Source organism: Eucyclogobius newberryi, unplaced genomic scaffold, assembly GCF_026437365.1.
Source record: "Eucyclogobius newberryi isolate DKJ021-1_F unplaced genomic scaffold, fEucNew1.0.hap1 SCAF_5, whole genome shotgun sequence".
In the NCBI taxonomy this organism is placed as follows: Eukaryota; Metazoa; Chordata; class Actinopteri; order Gobiiformes; family Gobiidae; genus Eucyclogobius; species Eucyclogobius newberryi.
The window spans coordinates 25,620,412-25,641,729 of record NW_027316167.1 but is presented as its reverse complement, the minus strand read 5'-3'; the positions used below and the strand labels follow the sequence as shown (position 1 = coordinate 25,641,729).

Here is a 21,318-nt window from a genome sequence, read left to right as displayed (position 1 = left end):
CTCAGGCAGAGCACTGGCTCATGGGGACAGTAGTTCTGCTTTATACTCAGGGGCCAGACCATGAAAGTCAGTAAGATTTTAAAATCAATCGTAAAAGCAGAAGGAAACCAGAGTAGGTAGGAGTGTTTTGCTCTCTTTTTAGTTAAAACCTTGGCTGCTGCATTCTGATGGTACGATGTTCCAAACTTTGAGTCCTTTTATGAAATTGTTCTCAGTCTTATGTTATAGTTTGCAATCTGTCAAGAGTATGTGCTGATGTTATCATGTCCATCAAGAGTTTACTTCCTGGGAGGATGGTGAGTGTTTGCTGTTTGGAGGCTATTTCTGACAGAGCACACATCCCCTATTGTCAAAGCCAAATATTTGACAAATGAATGAACACAAACAAACAGCCATGATGATTATTAATAATGTGACAGATATGTCATCGTTTGTATGTATAAGCCTGTCAGGCTAAAACCTCAGCTTGGCCTAAATGTGATGTTGACTGGATGGACTGTTACTGTGTAGCCTACAGATGATGTAGTTCTATTCTGTGTCAATCATACTGCAGAGGCTTAGATAATATAGCTAAAGCCTCACTGTAATATATTCCACCAAAAAAAAAAAAAAAAAAATGAAATGAAATGCATTTTTGAGAAGTATTTATCTTAATATTAAAAATACAACTTGAAAATGTGCATAATCATACATCAGGCTTACGTCTTAACAGAGCTAACTCGAAACTTGGCCTGGTAGTGTTCAGGTCACCTGCTTGTCTCCATGGAGATGTTCAGTGGTGTAGCACCAAATGTTGGGCCCCGGGTACAAGCCCCCCCCCCTGCTGAGCCCGCACTACATATTTTCTATAGAAAAAAACTGCACCCTAGACTGATCTCCATAGATACTATTCTAGAGTTGGTTTTAACTTTCTATATCCATGGACACATGCAGGAGGCGTGCCCCAACCAGGAATCTTCCCTGGTGCTGCTTTAAAAAACATTTATTTAGAACTGTATCTTTTTATTTAAAATACACTCAAAAAGTAAATCTGAAGCTTTGTAATATTTTGTCTCCATAGTGTTTTGAAACATACAAATTAAGTTAGTAAGATTAGATTAGTAAGATTAGTGACCATTGTATTTGCATTAAGCAGGTGCACTGGTAAAGAACATAGCTGCTTCATTGTCAACAGCAGAGCTTCAGAGGTGGGGACCAAGTGAAAGGCCCCTTGGGGCCAAGTCAAACTAATGATGGCAGCTAAAGGTAATTGGATCGACTTAAGTCTCCTCGGGCACAGTATGAGAAAAGCCCAATCAATGTCAGTGCTAGAGAGAGCTGAACTTTCACATCCAATTAGATTGGGTTAGTAATCAAAATCCAAAGAAAACATTGTTTTGAGCAAATGCCTCAAATTACCTTCTAAGTTCGTTAGTAAAAAGTGGACTGTCAATAAAAAAAAATTAATAAGGCATGTCAAAAAAATAAAAAAATAAAAATCTTTAATATAATGATAAGCTATATGAACATTAGCCCAAATATGGAAATAAACTGTATTGTATATTGATAATTTCCCATGATAGAACTCTTGGCTAATGGTAAGGGACAGAAAGTTGAAACGTTCAAACACTGCCATCTAGTGATGCTTTTCTAAAGAACACGTATAGTTTCTCATAACCCATGGGCATCAAAGCTCGTTGTATTATTTTTCACAGAAAGTGAAAAATAAATTAAAAAATTATTAAAAATTATTAAAATTATTAAAAACTAGGACCGTTGCTGTATCAATTAGCAGAAACACGTAATTAATATAAATTAAATTAAAAAACACGTAATCCATCTTTGAATGGTGAGGAGTCCTCAAAATGTGGTTTATAACAGGAAGCTGAAACTCATAAATAGGGTTTCTAAGTTGTAACCACAAACTTACTGCTAACAGACTAAATGTGTTTGAAAAATATTATTGTATAAATGTCAATTAATTAACTTTTTTTAATTCCTAAAATTCCTGAGCTAATATTCCCATGGGAAAATGTATTTCAGAAATAGTAGTGGTAGGGTTGCTGTTTCAGTTGTAGTTAAAAAAAACTGATGCGCAGTATCAAAATGACTCCACTACTATTTAAGTATAAATACTGTTTACTAGTTTTAAGAGGGTCTGGATCTATATAATAAATTGCAAAAAGCCACAAGGTAATGTTAAAAAGCTACTATCATTTTATGTTGATAAAAGTGTTAGATAGCTACATAGATATACAGATATAGCAATAGAAAGCAATAATTCAAACTTAACATAACATTCCCCTATTGGATATGATTCATTTCCCACAATATTAACACAACTGGACTATTTGAAAACTTCTGAAACACTTGCCTTCTCAAAAGCAGCTATCTAAGCACAGTCTTGTTAATAAGCACCTTGAGCACGAGCCTTTGATGTGGAACTTTTATGGCTCTAAATAACTCTTCTTCTGAAAGGGCAAACTTTACTTTTCCATTTAAAAGAACGAGAAGCTATTTGTCATCATGTTCCCGTCCCTCCGCCCCTCCTCCACTGTGCACATCCTAGTTAGTCATAGTTTGATTATTTTCCAGACTGCCACGTTTAGTCTGGGGAGAGGCAGTGCTAAATAGATTGTCATAGATTTGTTAAACGTTTACTACAATCAATAGGACATAGATAACAACCTAATCTGACCCAGCAGTTTCTTTCACCTAAGCATCAGGCCAAAGCAGTCCTTTATCAGAGCTTTTACTTGTTGATCTGTGATGGTCTTTCTAAACACAGAGAAGAACTCATGCACACCAGAGGACCCAAAAAGGGGGCTGTCCCAGGGGCGGGCCGTATGTTAATGACCCCTGGAGGAAGTGAGCACAGTCTGGTGGAATGTAGTTGCCATTATAGTGAAGCTGGGACTGGCTAACAGGCTAACTTGCTATGAGGAGTTAGAGTTTGGAGACAGAGTGATGAAAATATGCCTCATTTCACAGTGGTGCCGGTGAAGGACAGAGGACAGAGCAGCTATGACAGCCTGGAGGGGGTCAACTGGGTGGACTACAGGGACACTGGACAAGACTACACTGACCATCAAGACACTGTCAGCTCTGATGGTGAGTCAGAACTTCTTTTCGTCCCCAACACACTCCATATATGTTTAAAGTTTGGACGCGATGTGCTATGAATTACACATGAATCACTGCACAGCCTTGTCTGGATGAACACAACAACAACAACAACAACAACAACAACTTGTGTATAGTCTCCAGGGCAACATGGGGTTACAAAGTTAGCTAATTTTCTCGCTTCTTTCCTTGATAAAAGATTAAAGGATAGAATACATGTGCGGAGAAACAATCTTAGTATTCGTAAACTCTAAAACACAATGGGAGGCGTGAGAATGTTGCACAGAAAGGATCAGAAGGGGGTGGGGTTGTGACAGGGGCAGAATACCACCCCTGCAAGAAAAGTCTTGAGTTCATCTCCAAACAAAAGACAGAAGGAAGAGGGATTTGCTTTCACACGTATTGGATGAGCCGGACGGACGGGAGCTGAACTTCTCCCCACGTGTAGCCTCTGCCTAAGCATGTCTCTTTCATTAGTTGAAACCGTGTAAGCATTGGAAAAAAACACGAGCAGTAGGGAATGGTGAGGCAAGACAAAACAAGAGACGAGCTCCTGGTTTGTGTGGGTTGAGTGGAGAGGGGAAAGCTTTGAAAGGGCAGGCACACGGGTGGGGCACTGGTTAGAGGCGCTCAAAAGGGCCACAAATGTGTGCTAGACTCTCTAACTATAGATGCCATGAAAAGAGCCTGTAGTCCCTGCGGTGTTCACAGTTATTCTAACCTGATTTGAGGCCACTCCAGGCGGCTTGGGTTACAACACAACCGTTTTTTACAAAGATGGCAAACAAACAAAAAGACATGATATTTAACTGATGATATTGAAATGAAATGAAATCTGTAAACACTGCATTTTGTGAATATGTCCCACTGTGCTGTATGCTGTAAGTATAGTATTGCTCTTGTCTGTTTTAATGTCAGGGACCAGGTCTACTTTACTTTTCTACTACTCAATACAAAATCTAACTTTCTACATCACATTAAAAGTAGTGTCATGTGTTGCACTTTGCCCCTTTCACGTGAGGTTGTGCAGGAGAGATAATGGGACCTGAAACAACCCTCAGAGCATGAGAAACGACATGACCGTTGGTGTCAAAGTTTGCCATTCGCCCAAAGTGAGATGAAATGTGTCTAAAATACATGAAATACGTGAAATTTGAAGCACTGATGCCGCTTCAATATACAGTATTCAGCAGCTGCTTTTGAATCGCTGACATTTAAGTTGCTTTTGTATATTTTATTAAGGTGCTTTCCGCCCGGCTTTCCGTATGAATAAGGATGTCTTGACTTCATGATGGGCGAGGAAGGGAGTGGACGGCTTGTACAGGGGTGTTACATGCTGGGTTAGAGGGGCAGTGTGACGTCAGCGCGCAGCTCGGAGGATATGACAGTGCACAGCCTGTTTCAGGGGCCAGCTCCAAGTCCCCAGCCATGTCCAGCGTAAACAGTGGGGTCATTGTGGCAGGAGCAACTTGCCTGAAACAACTTCTACTCTGCGACTGCTTGTGTTTACATTCAGTCGGAGGTAATGGAAAAGTGGCAGAATGCAGTTTCATTTACTTTTAAAGGATGCCGTGCAATTGTTGGCAATGAGAAAAAACAGTATCTTCGAGCAATGTTTTCAAATATATATCATGGAAAACAATGCAATGACTTTCTAATGTGTACTTGAGATGTATGAATGTGGCAGTGATGATGAAGGAGCTGGAACAAATGTAGTCTGCATTGCACTCTCACAAACAGGGTCCAGGGTCTTTCTATTGTTGTTAAAAAGGAATCTAATCAAGGTGGAATTATGCTCGATGCTCTAAGGCGAGGCAAGTTTATTTGTAGAGCACAAGTCACTCACAAAGTAATTCAAGTGCTTTACATCAGGGGTGTCCACATTTTTTGAGGGCCACAAACAACTCGACAATGTTGAATTTGACAAAGTGAATCAATCGAAATGTTGCATTTGACATAGTTTTGATGAGCCTCCACACCTTTAACAAGACTTGGAACATTCATATTAGGTTGGTATAACATCAAAATGCTTGAATGTTTCCAATCTTACAGTAAAAAGTACAACTTTTGTTGTTTGAACCAATTTAGGTAGAAGCCGGAGGGCAAACTAAAATTGGTCTGAAGGCCACATTTGGTCATAGTTTGAATATGCCTGCATACAAAAAAGGAAAATATGATAGATATGCAGATAAAATCATAAATAATCATTATAGAATGTACTTTCAAAGATAAGAGTGCAGATACAACCTTTGAGTGGTATAAACAGACCTGTTTTAGCCTGGATTTGGACATAGAGGCCTGTCTCACATTTTCAGAAAGATGGTTCCAGATTTATGTAATCTAAATTAATCTAAAATGAATCTGCTAAAAGTGTTCCCTCAAACCATGTTAAAAGTACTTTCTACTTTTCAGTCCAGTTCAAAAATGTAGTCGAGTATAAAACTCTCATATGTAGAGAAGGAAAAGGAAAAAGTGAATGTAATGTCTAGTGACTAGTAATAAAGTACTGCTTGTTATTTTTACTCATTAAACAGAAAGTTATATTTTTAAGGTCAGACTAGACTCTAGTCTGACCTTAAAAATATAACCTTCTGTTTGACCTAATCTGAGTGATCTGACCTAATTACAGCAATAATATATGTACTATTTTTCAGTTGAAAAGCACAGTCCCTATCCTTAGTTTACCTCACCTAACCTGTAGTGCACTTGTAACTGCTGTTTTTCAGACTCCAGCATCTCTGTTTTGATCATCAGCACGCACATCAAAGCTAATATGTCTTAGCACAGCAGGATCACATTCCTAACTTCAGTTCAGCCATGGGCCAATTACTGTTGCTTGCTACAGAAGCAGATTGAAACTGTGTGGACAATACTTAGGGTAAAATTGCTTTGTTTTTCCTGTGTGGCACAATAACATCGTTTGGACCCATAAAAAGCCCAAAGTGTTTGTAATGTTTGTCCTACAAGTTCACACCTTGTTGACAACAAGCCCCACAAAGTTCATGAGGTCTAACTGCGCTAAGCTGTGCACAGTGTTAAGTCTTCATTAAAGAGGAAATTTAGCAAAGACGCTTTTAACTGCCTAAGAGGCTAATGATTTGTGATATTACTTTCTGTGATCGGCTTTTGAAAGGGCAACGCGTGGCTTTTCCCCTCTTATAAATAGTATCAAATAGTTTACTTTTAGCTAAAAATAACATCTATAAGGTCAGAAATATTGATAATTCATTAATATATATCTGTGATTCTTGAGAAGTAGGACAAAATGAAAGAAATTAAACTTTTTCAAAAGCACAGTGCATTTATCAATCTTGCCAGCAAGATGAAGATTTTTATGTGTTCACAAATCCATCTTGTTAGGCTACCGCTGATTCTGTTCGCACAGTGGTTTAACGGGCCAATCACATGGCATTTAGGGCGTGACTGGAACCAATCACAGAGCAGCATTCGGGTTTTGGCGGCAGTCAAAACAACCTGAACCAAAACAAACATGGCGGCGCCAACAACCTTACTCCAGCCATAAAAGATCAAGATCAACCTACACATCTTGTTCCGCCCCGCCCACGTTTGCCTCTTTTTGCCAAAGATCAGAACTTCCGTTGTAATCGCACTTATAATTGAGAGGGAACTCCCTTAGGTGGAGAACGAGGGAAAAGTCTTGTCGCTAAAATATTCTATAAAGTAGATTGATTTGTGTAAAATGTCCAACGTCTTGCACTCTGCACCAACAAGTCACAGATTCCTTGGGCGGCCTGAAAATGTGTTTTTAGTCTGTGTAAAACTTATTTTCTCTCGAGGTTGGCCGTCCTATGTTTACTAATACAACCGGTCAAGAAGGATTACGGTGGCGGTGCCACTTTGGCACAGTTTTTTTTCTTTTTTTCCCTCAGTTCTAGAGAACAGACTTCGCTCTCGCCCGCTGCACCCACTTTCTGCCCACCAGGGGGCGTGCACGCGCCAACAATTCTGGAGGAAAACAATAACTGCATTGCTCTTATTTTATGAGAAATAACATTATATAAAAGACTGTTTTGTTTTTCAGAATAGCACACAATGACGCTTTGTTCATTTTTTGGATGAGAAAGGTCCAACTGATGTGTATCTGAAAACTTACAATAAAGAGTTTTTAAACAGTAAACAGAGTTTACAAAAACACATGTTTTTCCTTATTAAACATAGCACTTTAGGGTGTTTCCCTTTCATTTTCCAGCTGTGACCAGCTGGAAAATGATTCCTGAGGTCACTGACCTCAGGAATATTTACAATGTTTTACATATACATTTTTCTAAATGTTTCCAGGCCGTGAGCAGTAATGCTGCGTCCAGAACATGTTTAGGTAACAACAGCACAACAACACAACAAATGGGGACCCTCAGAAATGTTATGAACTGTATAAATGAGGTTTTTGAAAAAGTTTGTAAATGAACACTACACTTTAGATGTAACTATTTCAATTATAATATTTAAAACATATTTTGCAAGAATTTGCAGTATTTTTGAGCGATTCTCAAAAATCATATATTTTTGTGAAATCTTATTCATGGGTTTTGCTTCCTATTTTATGCAACATTTAGGGGAGTTTTTCCAGATTCCAACATGTAATATTTAGTTTTAAATTGTTAATCTCTATGGCAACGGTCTTATATTTTCATAATTCTGAAAAGTATGTGTGATATGTATTATCTGTGAAAAGCAATATTTACAAAAACAAATGCCATGTTCTAAATGGAGTAGTATTAGGAACAGAAAGGACCTTGCACACACCTTGCTGAGCCTGAATGGGCAGTAATCCAGACTGTTCAGGTGGGAGCTGGCAAGTTCTTGCTTGTCATTTTTGCAGTGTTTTGTGCTCACAGCATGACTTTTGCCTCCATAACTCTTTAATAACTCTTTAATCTTCTTAATTTTACATTTATAATACGTTTATTAACAACAGCCCCCGTTTGTGTTTTCCCCCCTCACTGCAAAAGTAGTTAGCAACCAAGGATGCTGTTGTTGTTGTTGTTGTTGTTGTGGTGGTGGTGGTGGTGGTGGTGTTACTTTTAATGGCAGTTGGCAGCCAGTTGTGTTTTATGCCCCAAAAAAACTCTAGTGAAAACCTTTGTTTACACTATAAAATGCTAAATACCGCCCTTTCCCTGCATGTAATTAGTCAAGATTTCACCACGTCCTCCACAGCCTTAGCTTTCACTAAACACAGCACCCAATGTCTTGAAAAATCACTTGTATCCAGCCAACACTAGATGGCAGTGTAATCCTTCAATCAAAACCATAACACATACATTTTGAGCTTTTATCAGAAGTAAAAAACAAGTCAAGATGATGTTATTTGCCCTGAAAAATGCCAAATTGACAACGGTACATTTAATAAACACACAAAAATAGTGCTTATGAAAAACAAATCCATGCAAAGCTTCCACATGTGTGCCCTGTGTGTGTCTGAACCCCTGCACCACCCTCACAGTGCACCATGTGGTCAAACTGGCCTTTGGTGTCACCTTGAGTCACCGGGCGTCCTGGATACTCATTCACTGTTCCCCTCGCCACAGTACACTGCACAGTACACTGCACAGTACACTGCACAGTACACTGCACACATGCTCAGCACCAGCAGCACCACAGAGCCTTACGACACAGGTGAGTCTGGACATGCACCCAACTATTCTCTGTGAGGCCTGGAAGTAGTTTGATTTATGTAAGGAGACTTCGGGACTGTGAGCTTTGGTTATTAAACGACCTCCAGCACAGTGGACTTATCTGCTTCAAACTGTTTCTAATTGGATAATCATGACCTTCTGTACATGCTTTTCTATCCAGTTTCCTGACAATTTATTCATGCTCTTCTGATCTCCTTCAAAGAACAACGATTTCACCTTGTTTTCTTGTCTGAGTGAACATTTGCTTCTACAACCATATGCAATGTATTTTGAACGTGTACTTGTTCATTGTGTACTTGTTCATCGTGTACTTGTTCATCGTGTACTTCATGTGTGTGCGATTGCAGGACAGGGAAACAAAGAAGACAGCCCTTTTCTCAACAATGCCGAGGCCGGAGGAAAAAATAATGACTACTATGACAGGAATCTGGCATTGTTTGAGGTTTGCATCTTTCGTTTACAGCCTTGTTTTTCTGTGCATTTTACAGAAAGGATTTTAGTTACACTTTTATCTTTTAAAAGTCAAATTTATAATGATTATTTGTGTTTTTATTTGTTTGTATAGGGAGTTTAATGCATATTTTCTTGATCTGTAAAGCACTTTGAACTACTTTCCTCTGCAAATGAACGTTTCCCTTGTATCCAATCTTAAAAACTCACTTCATATCCATCTCTGTTTCGGTGCTAGGAAGAGCTGGACATCAGGCCCAAAGTCTCCTCATTCCTCAGCCGCCTGGTCAACTACACTAGTATCACGCAAGGAGCCAAGGAGCACGAAGAGGAGGACATCCCAGAGTCTTTACGCCGCCACACACCCAAGGTACACTGGCTCCATTCTATTCATATAATGCCATCTTTCATTTCCTCTACATTTTCGATTAACACTTGTTGATTGATTGCCTCTGAGCGCACACTGAAGTTGAGGCCGTGCACGATCTAGGTTATACTCAGAAGCTAGTGTTATTGAACGACCTTTAACACGTACTGCAGTCGATAGAATGGATCAATGGTGAATACGTGTCCCTCTAACGCTTGCTCTGCTCTCTTTCAGTCCCCCAACATGGGCACTCTGATGGGGGTCTACCTGCCATGCCTACAGAACATATTTGGTGTCATTCTGTTCCTTAGATTGACCTGGATAGTTGGTATGGCCGGCGTCATGCAGTCTCTTCTGATCGTCCTGATGTGCTGCACTTGTGTTAGTATACCAGGGATGATTGAATAAGATGAATAATTAGATCAGATTTTTGCTGTTTATATGCACAAAATATATCTGATTAGCAAAAACAACATTATTATTCAGCCTAAATCTTGGAAAACAAAACGCGCTGAATTTTAAAATAACACATTTAATTTTGTCCTTCATTTGTGTTTTTCCATAATAATTATGGAAAAACACAAATGAAGACAAATGACAATTATTGTCCTTGTCAAAATCTGCAAAGGTTTGAACAATCAGAACGAAATCATGTTTCTCACATCAGATGAAATTTGAATAACCTGATAACTCCAGAGATCCGATCATGATCAGACTTTTGGAGTGCATTTTAACATAGCCAGTGAAAGAAAAGCATGCTTACATGTCGGGCTGAGCTGCCATATATCTTCATTTGCTTTGGAGGTAATATTGAATTTGATGTATTGTGGTACAATTGCATGAGTAGACAGATATTACAGCTCAAATCTAACCACTTAAATGGGAGAGGAAAAGGAACTTATAAATTAGATGGCCTGACATAAGTACAACTATTATAAATGTCACCGTTAAATATTTTCTCCACCATCACGTTACATTGCCAATTATATTTTTATGCAAATTTCCCCTTTTGTGATAAACATTTTAGGATATATTGCCATGCCTATTTACAAGCATACTAAAAAAGTCAAACTACTAAAAAGTAAGAATGCATGTTTTTAAAGTTTAATAGTACAATAAAACCCCATAATGAAAGTTAATTTATTGAGCATGAATAAATGTTTTTATTTTGGTTTATGTGTTGGTTTAAATCTTACACGGTGATGCTTTAAATATTCATGGATCTATCTTACTTTACAGTATTTCTAATTGATCCTCTTGGTATTACAGTCCTCTAATGGTGTTTTCTTGTTATCTTTGCAGACAATGCTCACTGCCATATCTATGAGTGCCATCGCAACAAATGGAGTTGTTCCAGGTACTGCAAGTCAAATTTAAGACTTTAAAATGTATTTTCATGTTTGTCCACAAGATGGCAGCGTCGTGCAAGTGTTAGTAGTAGATGAGTAATATTCTTGCTGTAAGAGTTTGTTTGCTCTGTTGTTGTTTTAGCTGGTGGATCATATTTCATGATTTCACGTTCTTTGGGCCCAGAGTTCGGAGGAGCTGTTGGCCTGTGTTTCTACTTGGCCACCACATTTGCTTCCTCTATGTATATTCTTGGAGCTATTGAAATTTTTTTGGTTAGTTCACAAGCATTCTTCTTGCTTTGTCCAAATGCGCCAGTTCACTTCTATTTTATGAGCCTATTATTTCTGTCTTTTTTTTTTAGAAATATCTTGTCCCCCAAGCAGCAATCTTCCATGCTGCCGACCACCATGGAACTGACAGTGCCACCCTAAACAACATGAGAGTGTATGGATCCATTTGCCTGAGCCTGATGGCTGTAGTGGTTTTTGTGGGCGTCAAATATGTCAACAAGTTGGCCTCCCTCTTCCTCGCCTGTGTTATTATCTCAATTGTGTCGATCTATGCCGGAGCAATCAAATCTACAAGCCATCCTCCAGAATTCCCGTAAGTCAGAGGAAGAGGCTGTAAAAACAAGCCATTGGCCTCCAAAACAGGAAATGGAATCTTTAGCATGTTTTGGATAAATTCAAAATGCAGTTGTGTTCTATTTTAAGCTTGTTATCATCATTGCTTGTCTTTTTGCTTTTTCTAAGAATCTGCATGCTGGGAAATCGGACTTTGGTGAGCAACAAATTCGATGTGTGCGCCAAAACTGTAACGCAAGACAATGAGACGGTGCCCAGTCAGCTATGGGAGCATTTCTGTACCCCCGGCAACCTGAGCAATAGTCAGTGCGATGATTACTTCCTTCAGAACAATGTGACACAGATTCAGGGCATCCCAGGTCTGAGCAGTGGGATCATCAGTGGTGAGACTTTTGTTAAAAAGGGAACAAACGTGGATCAAATTTGTTGAGAAAAACAATAATGTATTTTCCCCATTATAGACAACATGTGGAGCAACTACATGTACAAGGGACAGGTCCTTGAAAAGACAGGACTTCCATCTGAGGATGCTCATGGGGGCCTAGATAAGGTGTCCATGTATCTGACAGCCGATATCGCCACATCATTCACTCTACTAGTTGGAATATTCTTTCCTTCTGCCACAGGTATGCAACTGTCATCATTGTAAACAGGTATCATCATATGCTATTATGACACTTACACAAAATATATATATTTTTCTGTCTGTAGGAATCATGGCAGGCTCTAACAGGTCTGGTGACCTGAGGGATGCTCAGAAGTCCATCCCAGTAGGAACCATATTAGCCATTGCCACTACGTCTTTTGTTTGTATCCTTGTTCGTCCAGTGCACTCATTTTCTCTCTCTAGTTTAGAAAAATGCTCAAGGTTTTTCTTGACTTCTGGTTTTAAGATATAAGCTTTGTGGTTCTTTTTGGGGCATGCATTGAAGGTGTTGTTCTTCGAGACAAGTAAGATCTGAACTATTCATCGTAAACAAATTGTATTCAAGTTGTAATTTTGTAATTGAACAAACCACACATCTGTTTAAGAAACATCGCTGTTCTGTTTCAGATTTGGGGATGCAGTGAATAATAACTTGGTGGTGGGCACTCTGTCTTGGCCGTCTCCCTGGGTTATTGTGATTGGCTCTTTCTTCTCCACGATTGGGGCTGGTCTGCAGACCCTCACCGGAGCACCTCGACTCCTGCAGGCCATTGCCAAAGACAACATCATCCCTTTCCTCAGGGTACACTTCTGTTATTACACCCACTTCATTTGAATACAAATGTGTTTGCCAGAAAATGTGAAGCACTATAAGACGACTTTTCTAATAAATAGTCTGAAGATAGTAAAAAGCTTCTATCATTTTGAAGCCAAACTTTGTGTTTTCATGACTCACTCACCCAACATCTCAACATCTGGGCCGAATCTAATAAGATTGCTGTAATTGCATCATCATGTGTCAGGTATTTGGCCATGGGAAGACAAATGGAGAGCCCACATGGGCCCTGCTGCTAACGGGACTGATCGCTGAGCTGGGGATATTGATTGCCTCGCTGGATATGGTAGCTCCTATACTTTCAATGTGAGTAAACAGGCACATGCAAATGGAACGCTGGGCATGCAAAACTAGTTTCCGTGCATCCACATCCCAGTGTTTATATTGACAAGTTAAACATGGTTCCTTTTGCAGGTTCTTTTTGATGTGCTATCTGTTTGTTAACCTGGCCTGTGCAGTGCAGACCTTGTTGCGAACCCCAAACTGGAGGCCAAGATTCAAGTACTATCACTGGTGAGGGAGGTGTTTTTTTTAATGTTTTAAATACTGGTACATAATATATAAAGAGCAACACTAAGCGGCACACAATTTTGAAGTGGAAGGAAAATTATTCATAATTTCCAGATATATATTTGTTTTTAGTAAAAAAACTTAAAAGTGCGGAATAGAAACGTAATCAACGAACAACTGCTTTGATGTTGCTTGATGGTTCCTGAAAGATTGAATGTTGAACAAATGATTCAATAGAGTCCATTGGCGTGAAATCTAATCTCAGGATAAATGTGGCAGTTCTGTGAAGGCCACAGAAGTTTGTTAAGAGAATGTTGGGCAGCAAACAGCATCATAAAGTCCAAGGAACTCACCAGACAGGTCAGGGATAAAGTTGTGGAGAGGGTTGTGAGCAGGGTTAGGTTATAGAAATATTTCCAGAGCTTTGAACATCTTACGGAGCACTGTACAATCCCTCTTCTGGAAATGGAAAGAGTATGGCACAATTACAAACCTACTAATCTGGCTAAGAGTGGCAGGAAGAACAGCCATAAAAAAGTCCTGTTTGATGTTTTCCAAAAGTCATGTGGGGGACACAGCAAACATGTGGGAGAAGATGCTCTGGTCTGATCAGACTAAAACTGACCTTTTTGTGAGGTGGAAAACCAACAGGACACACCATCCACACTGTCAAACATGGTGGTGCAGCATCGTGATGTGGGGCTGCTTTTCTTCAGCAGAGACAGAGAAGCTGCTGATGGGAAGATGGATGGAGCCAAATGCAGGGAAATCTGTGAAGAAAACCTGTTGGCATCTGTAACAGACTTGAGACTGGGGCAGAGGTTCACCTTCAGCAGGACAATGACCCTGAACATAAAGCCAGAGCTACAATGGAATGGTTTAAAACAAAACATTTCCATGTGTTAGAAAGGCAAAGTCAAAGTCTAAATCTAAATCCATCAAGAATCTGTGACAAGATCTGTAAACTGCTGTTCACGAACGCTCCACATCAAATTTGACTGAGCGTGAGCTGTTTTCCAAAGAAGAATGGGCAAAAACATCTGCCTGTAGGTGAGCAAAGGTGATAGAGATAAATATGAAAAGACTTGCAGCTGTTATCGCAGCGAAAGGCAGTTCCAGGAAGTATTAACTCAGGGGCCCTGAATACTTTTGCACTACTTTTTTGTTTTTTTAATCTGAAACTAATGAATAATTTTCCTTGTGTGCCACTTTGTGTTGTTCTTTCACAAAAAATGCCAATGCAATTTATTTAATTTGTGGTTGTGATGGGACAAAATGTGGACAAGTTCCAGTGGTACAAATACTTTTGCGAGCCACTGTAGAGCCACAACAGATGAAACTCCTCTTTTTTCTCCATATAGGACATTGTCATTTCTTGGAATGAGCATTTGCCTGGCTCTGATGTTCATTTCCTCTTGGTACTATGCCATTGTGGCCATGGGTATTGCTGGGATGATCTACAAGTACATTGAATACCAAGGGTAGGTGTTATTTGCATTGGAATTTGACGTCAACTACAACCATAATAACCTTTTTATGAGCATTGATTTGCATTTTTTGTTTGTGTTTACCAGGGCTGAAAAGGAGTGGGGTGATGGCATAAGAGGACTTTCTCTAAGTGCTGCACGTTATGCCTTGTTAAGATTGGAGGTCGGACCCCCACATACCAAAAACTGGAGGTACAGCTATTTATAGAACAAAGTGATATTAATTGTATTTGGTGCTTTATGATTTAAAATATTCATTTTTGGAATAGCACTTTGTCCAGACATACTTTACACACTTATGTGTATTAAACCAGATGGTGATAATTTTATAACCCTGGTTGTATTATTGTTGTTTCTTCTGAAACGGAAAACAAGGCACTTTAACATGTCTATTTTCATTTACAGACCCCAGTTGCTGGTCCTGTTGAAGTTGGATGAAGACCTGCATGTGAAATATCCCAGGATGCTCACCTTTGCCTCCCAGCTGAAAGCAGGAAAGGGCCTCACCATTGTGGGAACAGTCATACAAGGAAACTTCCTTGATAGCTTTGGTGAACTGCAGGCTGCTGAACAGGTGCCTAAAAAAGCATGTCCAATTTTTACTTTTGTACTCATTTTTAACCATTCAATTATTTCCAGGCTGTTAAAAACATGATGGAGATAGAACGGGTCAAGGGTTTCTGTCAGGTTGTGGTGGCAAATAAGGTGCGAGAAGGCATCGTCCATCTCATCCAGTCCTGTGGTCTCGGGGGCATGAAGCACAATACTGTGGTCATGGGCTGGCCCTATGGCTGGAGACAGAGTGAGGACCCACGTGCTTGGAAGACCTTCATCAGTAAGTTGTTTTACTCAGTGCAGTACTGGTTTATTTGTAATAAGATGTGTTTTTACACGTGATTGCATTTGTCCCTCTCAGACACTGTTCGCTACGTTACTGCTGCTCATTTGGCTCTGATGGTGCCCAAAAATGTGTCGTTCTATCCAAACAACCACGAGCGCTTCATGGACGGCAACATTGACGTGTGGTGGATTGTCCATGATGGAGGGATGCTGATGCTGCTACCATTCTTGCTGAAGCAACATAAAGTAATAAATAGCTCTTATATTCTTACTTTAAATTGATTCCACTACCTAACCTGTTTTTTTATTGCTAGGTTTGGAGGAAATGCAAAATGCGCATTTTTACCGTAGCACAAATGGACGACAACAGCATCCAGATGAAAAAAGATCTGGCCACCTTTCTTTACCAGTTAAGAATAGAGGCTGAGGTGGAAGTTGTGGAAATGGTACGTTTTAATTACGACAATTAAAAACTACACCTAATCAAAACATGGCTTGAAGTTCTAAACTTTAAAATGTGTACTTCAGCACGACAGTGACATCTCAGCGTACACATATGAGCGGACACTAATGATGGAGCAGAGATCACAGATGCTGAGGCAAATGAGGCTCTCCACAGCAGAACGACAGAGAGAAGTATGCAGAATTCGCCCGCTTTCTCCTTGACACATTCAATTTGAACATTTTCTGAGACTCTACTTGTTCTGTCAGGCCCAGCTGGTGAAGGACAGACACTCTTTGGTGCGCATGGGCAGCTTGATATCGGACGAGGAAGAGGAAGTGTTTGAAGCCCCACCAGAGAAGGTTCACATGACATGGACAAAAGAGAAGGCGGAGGCAGAGAGAAGAAAGAGGAACAATGCTCCTGAGAACTTTAGGGAGCTGATCAGCCTTAAACCGTGAGTTACACATGTGTATTCTTCACATTTCCAATTCACCCAGGAGAGTCTCAGAAGGAAACAAAGGGAAGCATTAGATGAACAAGCATATATTTGTAGAAGGGATGGAAGAAGAATGATGGGCAGTGGCAGACAGACATTGGTGTTAGGACAAGGAGCATGTGAGATCTGAAGAGGTGGAGGTAGCTGGGGGCTGCAATTAGGTATTTCAGTCTGAATGAATGCTTTGCTCAATTTTGTCTTCATAGATTTGATTATATAGTTTACGTGCAATTTTATCTCTCATTTTTATCCTGCAGAGATCAGTCCAATGTCCGACGAATGCACACAGCAGTGAAGTTGAACGAGGTCATCGTGAACAGGTCACATGATGCTCGGTTAGTTCTCCTCAACATGCCGGGACCTCCCAGGAACAGCGACGGTGATGAGAATTGTATCCTTTGGCTGGACTGAACTACTATATTTTGTTGTATTTACGCTGTTTCATGTGAGGTACATAGATCCCGGACTGCTTGGTGTTGTGCGTTTCTTGACTCTGCTCTTAGACATGGAGTTTTTGGAGGTGCTGACCGAGGGGCTGGAGAGAGTGTTACTGGTCAGAGGCGGAGGTCGCGAGGTCATCACTATATACTCATGACCAGCCCACTTCCTTTTAGAACAGACTGCATTCTGCCTGAGCTGCTGTGGACTTCAAACTGTAAAGCGATGGGAAATTAATTGTCTTTTTTTTAGAATTGACAACAGCAGTATTCTATTTTTTCACAGTTTTAACATTTATTGCAAATCAAAGCTATCTTAACATTTCAGAAATGAAATCATATTTTGATCAATGAGGCAACTGTCGACAGTATTATAAAGTTCCATATGAAAGGACTAGTGTTGCACCATTTTGTAGTGATCGTTTATCACTTGTAGTGTCACATGAACTCCTTTGAATTTTAAAGCACACTTTTTTTATTTATTTATTTATTTTTCTATAAACTGTTCCCTGGACATTGCAAGTGTTATTGTAAATATTATATGTAATAATGATTCATAGTTTTGCTGACATGCTTGCTTGACATGGCCTTCCATATGTGGAAGCTACAAAATAGCATCTAATCAAGATATGTTTATTACCGGAAACCATGTTTGTTTCTATGTCAAAAATACAGTCTTGAGAATTTGTTTGTTTGTTTTCCTTTTTTAAATTAATTATTGTTATTCTCTTGAAACACACATGAACTGCAGCTGCACAACAAACTGTGACAATTTAAGGGACTATATTTTAATCAATTGATCACACACATAGGATACAAACAACAGTAGTTTGTCAGTCATTACAGTAAAGATAAAGTCAAAAGAAGTGGGACTGCAGATAAAATGATGTGTGGAACAGATAGTTGATTTTGATCAGATGACACACGTGACACAGAGGGATGGCCGGCTGAGCCTGGGTGCCTCAGCTCCAGTCTGCAGGGGTTCAGCACTTCCTCCGTGCTGATCTGCATCTCACTGGGAGGCTCCTTGATCATTTTGTCACGGACCTGTTGAAATATATTATATATTGACATTGCTTTTTTCCTCAAATGGTTAAATGCATAATAAAGCTTTTCACCATTTCCACTGCCTCAAAAACTCTCAAGAAGTTCAGACGAAGAACCTTCGCCAATTCCTGTTCACTCCAGTTTCTTCGCAGTAATTCCTGGATCAAGGCAGGATACTTTGATACATCCTCCAACCCCTGAGGGAAGCTAAAGATAGACAAATACACATCCAGCCCTTTAGCCATTACATTTGCTCAAATAATAATGCTTATAAAAAGGTTGGTATAATGCATGTTTTAGTTTTAGTAACCCTAACCCTCTTGCATTACTGAGTTCATACCTTTCAGCCCCCTCAAAGTCACTACCAATTCCTATCGAATCTGCACCGATTATCCTCTTAATATGATCAAAATGGTCTGCATGAAAAAACAAAAAAACAAATGAATACAACATTCAACAACAATTCAAAATATAAATGAGCTAATATTAAATAAATAAATAAATGCTCTCACCAGCCACCATAGATATGTTTGCCTTCTTTTTACAGGAAATGAAATTGGAATGGAAATTGACCATAATAAGACCCTGGTTGTTTTTCTGAGGGGAAATACACATTGACGTTACAGATACATGTCCATAAAACAGTACTATTCCTCAAGAGAAGAGGAATATTTCACACAGCATCAGTGATATCCATTAGGACTATTTGTTATTTGTTGCTGTGAGGGAAAGAGCATCTTGAGTGTCACTGACATGGAATAAACCCATCAATTCAATAAAAAAGCTTTTTTCAAAGCATGATTGTCAGCTCAGTTTTCTTACCAGTTTTTCCAACAGCCAGTCTGGTACATTGCGCCCATTGCCACACACAGTATATGAAGACGAGTGGCTGAAAATGACAGGCGCCTTTGACAGATCCAGCACTGCTTGAGCTGTTCCCCATGAAGTGTGGGAGAGGTCTATGATCATGCCCAAACGGTTCATCTCCTTCACTACAGCCTAATAACACAGACAAGTATTTAGTGTATTAAGGTAAGAAAGATGTAACAAGCTGGAATTGATTTGATACATGTTAACTTACTCTTCCGAAAGATGTCAAACTGTCATTCTTTCTTTGATAAAATTTATAAAGCTTTGACGATGATTCCGCCCTGTGTAGAATAACGAGCACTGTTTTCAGAAATGTAGCATAGCGTGGACGTACCTATGGAACTAGTTTGCATGGATATGTAAATATGTATATTTGCAAATTTTGTGCAATAAAGTTTAATTTAGGAAACAGGAAATGAAATCAATTCTTATTATTATGCGCTTACAGTTCTTACTAGTGACATGGTGAGAATGATATAGGAATAATATGCAGTTTTGTTTTCATTAGATCAGTCCAACAGAAATATAGAGAATAAACACATTACCACGGTGTGTTGCATGTGTGTGTGAGAGCCATGGAGCGGACCCCGAGCTGGTAAAACATCCGCAGAGCTGGTAGGCTGCTGTCTATGGAGTGACCTCCCTCGATACTCAGCATGAAGGCTATGCTGCGATTCTGATGTGAGTTTCTCAGTTCTACATTGACGAAAGATTGATGAGCTATAAATGGAGTATCACGCCATTACAAATATAACAAGTGTAATATAAATATGGAGACCCTTGGTGGATGTGACCAGCTCAAAGTCTTTATACATTGTGCATAGGCGTCTGAGCACATCTATTTGTTCCAGTGTGAGCCTCACAGCATCTTTCTCCTGAGCGCCACACAACACGTACACGGAAAACATCTGGCAATAAAAGAAGCATTAAGAACATCTGAAAATTACAATTATGTATATATATTAAGTTATCTTTAAAAAAAAAAATGTATATTGCTACCTGAGCCTGGACATGACCAGCACGGAAACGGTTGATGTCAGTTGCAATTTTGCTCATATTATGGAGGTCAATTTTGTTCACATTGTTGTTATAGAGTTTTCTCAGCTGAAGAGCAAGATCATTGTGACTGACACAAGATGTAATAATTTGTATTAGATTAGTTGAGTTTAGTTGAGATAAATGTTTTTCTTAATAAAGATCTTACCCATCAATAAGAGGGTATTGAGACATAAGAACTCTCACTTTTTCTTCTTCTTCTGAATGGCCATAAATCCAGGAGCACAGGGACAAAAGGATGATGCACTGCAACTGGGACATGGCTCGACAGCTGTAACCTTATAAAGTTAAATATTACATAGAAAAAGACAATCATGTTTCAAAATGTGATCCAAACGCAAAACCAATCAGTACCAAAATCCACACAGAAACATTTCATTTACAGTTTCACAATAAGCCCACCAAAACAATATATATATATATATATATATATATATATATATATATATATATATATATATATATATATATATATATATATATATATATATATATATATGTTTTTCACTTACCGCTGGCTCGTTGCAAAGTGTTGCTGTCTACTTCACTGAACAACTGGACACACACTGCGAACTTTCCGAGTGTCTAGTGTGCGTGCAGGCGTGCGTTCAGGCGTATGTCGGGGTATCCTGGACTCATACAGGCGTGCGTGCGGAGGCGTGTGTGCGTGCGGAGGCGTGTGTGCGTGCGGAGGCGTGTGTGCGTGCGGAGGCGTGTGTGCGTGCGGAGGCGTGCGTGCAGCGCCGTCTTCCTGCCACTGTATATCTAACCTATGCTTGGTCAAACTTATCTTCATCTTATCATGCAAGGCTCCAAAGCATTCGGTTGCTCGCTGATGCCATCTTCTGGTGACTACATGCCTTGTCCAACCAAAACAACATTTCCTGTTACATTGAAATATATTTGTTTTAAAGCTATTAGTCTATATAATTTTCAACAGAATAGTGAATTTAAACTAGAATGTATTAATTACATTAGCCGTTTTCAAACAACATTGTAGTAGACCTACTAAATCCCAGTGACTTCGGGCCTTATGCATTTACTAAATTGACATGTGTGGGCCGGTGTGGGCTTGCTCTTAACCTCACAGTCACACGCATAGGGCCCATGCATTAAGGGACACGGCCCTCCCACTTTTCACAGCAGCTGCTCGTCACTATGAGACCTGACCTCACTATGCTGCTCTGACTCTTGTCTATTGCAGAGCGCAAACTCCCATGAAACTGACTCTTTGAATGGAACTCTCTAAGTTGTGGGCTCCTTGAGTCGGAGTCTTTCCTCCGCACTGGAGAGGCCAGAGCCTTTAGGGCCCAATGTGCAGGGCAGAGGAGGAATCACAGACACACATCCAGACCTTA

General features: G+C 39.7%; 2 protein-coding genes across 3 annotated transcripts; one reads left to right on the top strand and one right to left on the bottom strand.

Moving 5' to 3' along the window:
- The first annotated feature begins 2,949 nt into the window (after positions 1 to 2,949).
- Positions 2,950 to 17,676, top strand: slc12a4 (solute carrier family 12 member 4). The gene is made up of 24 exons (XM_072465354.1): positions 2,950 to 3,104; positions 9,118 to 9,201; positions 9,448 to 9,579; positions 9,811 to 9,957; positions 10,879 to 10,933; positions 11,068 to 11,198; positions 11,288 to 11,529; positions 11,679 to 11,893; positions 11,972 to 12,136; positions 12,222 to 12,320; positions 12,404 to 12,461; positions 12,565 to 12,739; positions 12,960 to 13,078; positions 13,187 to 13,285; positions 14,644 to 14,763; positions 14,857 to 14,961; positions 15,175 to 15,343; positions 15,409 to 15,604; positions 15,686 to 15,855; positions 15,924 to 16,055; positions 16,138 to 16,245; positions 16,321 to 16,508; positions 16,808 to 16,941; positions 17,054 to 17,676. The coding sequence occupies exons 1-24, from the start codon at positions 2,955 to 2,957 to the stop codon at positions 17,143 to 17,145; spliced, it is 3,285 nt and encodes a 1,094-aa protein (XP_072321455.1). The 5' UTR covers positions 2,950 to 2,954; the 3' UTR covers positions 17,146 to 17,676.
- A 109-nt stretch (positions 17,677 to 17,785) lies between these two features.
- On the bottom strand, positions 17,786 to 20,539 carry dpep2 (dipeptidase 2). Of its 2 annotated transcripts, XM_072465356.1 has the most exons (11): positions 20,473 to 20,539; positions 20,109 to 20,231; positions 19,904 to 20,030; positions 19,683 to 19,812; positions 19,450 to 19,600; positions 19,116 to 19,185; positions 18,857 to 19,033; positions 18,547 to 18,631; positions 18,375 to 18,450; positions 18,106 to 18,241; positions 17,786 to 18,034 (listed from the first exon to the last, which is right to left on the bottom strand). In XM_072465356.1, exons 2-11 carry the CDS (start codon positions 20,219 to 20,221, stop codon positions 17,828 to 17,830), a joined length of 1,272 nt encoding a protein of 423 aa, XP_072321457.1. In that variant the 5' UTR covers positions 20,222 to 20,231; positions 20,473 to 20,539; the 3' UTR covers positions 17,786 to 17,827. The 2 variants fall into 2 exon arrangements, with proteins under 2 accessions (XP_072321457.1, XP_072321458.1); XM_072465357.1 differs by lacking the exon at positions 20,473 to 20,539 and having other exon boundaries at positions 20,109 to 20,253.
- Between the last annotated feature and the right edge of the window lie 779 nt (positions 20,540 to 21,318).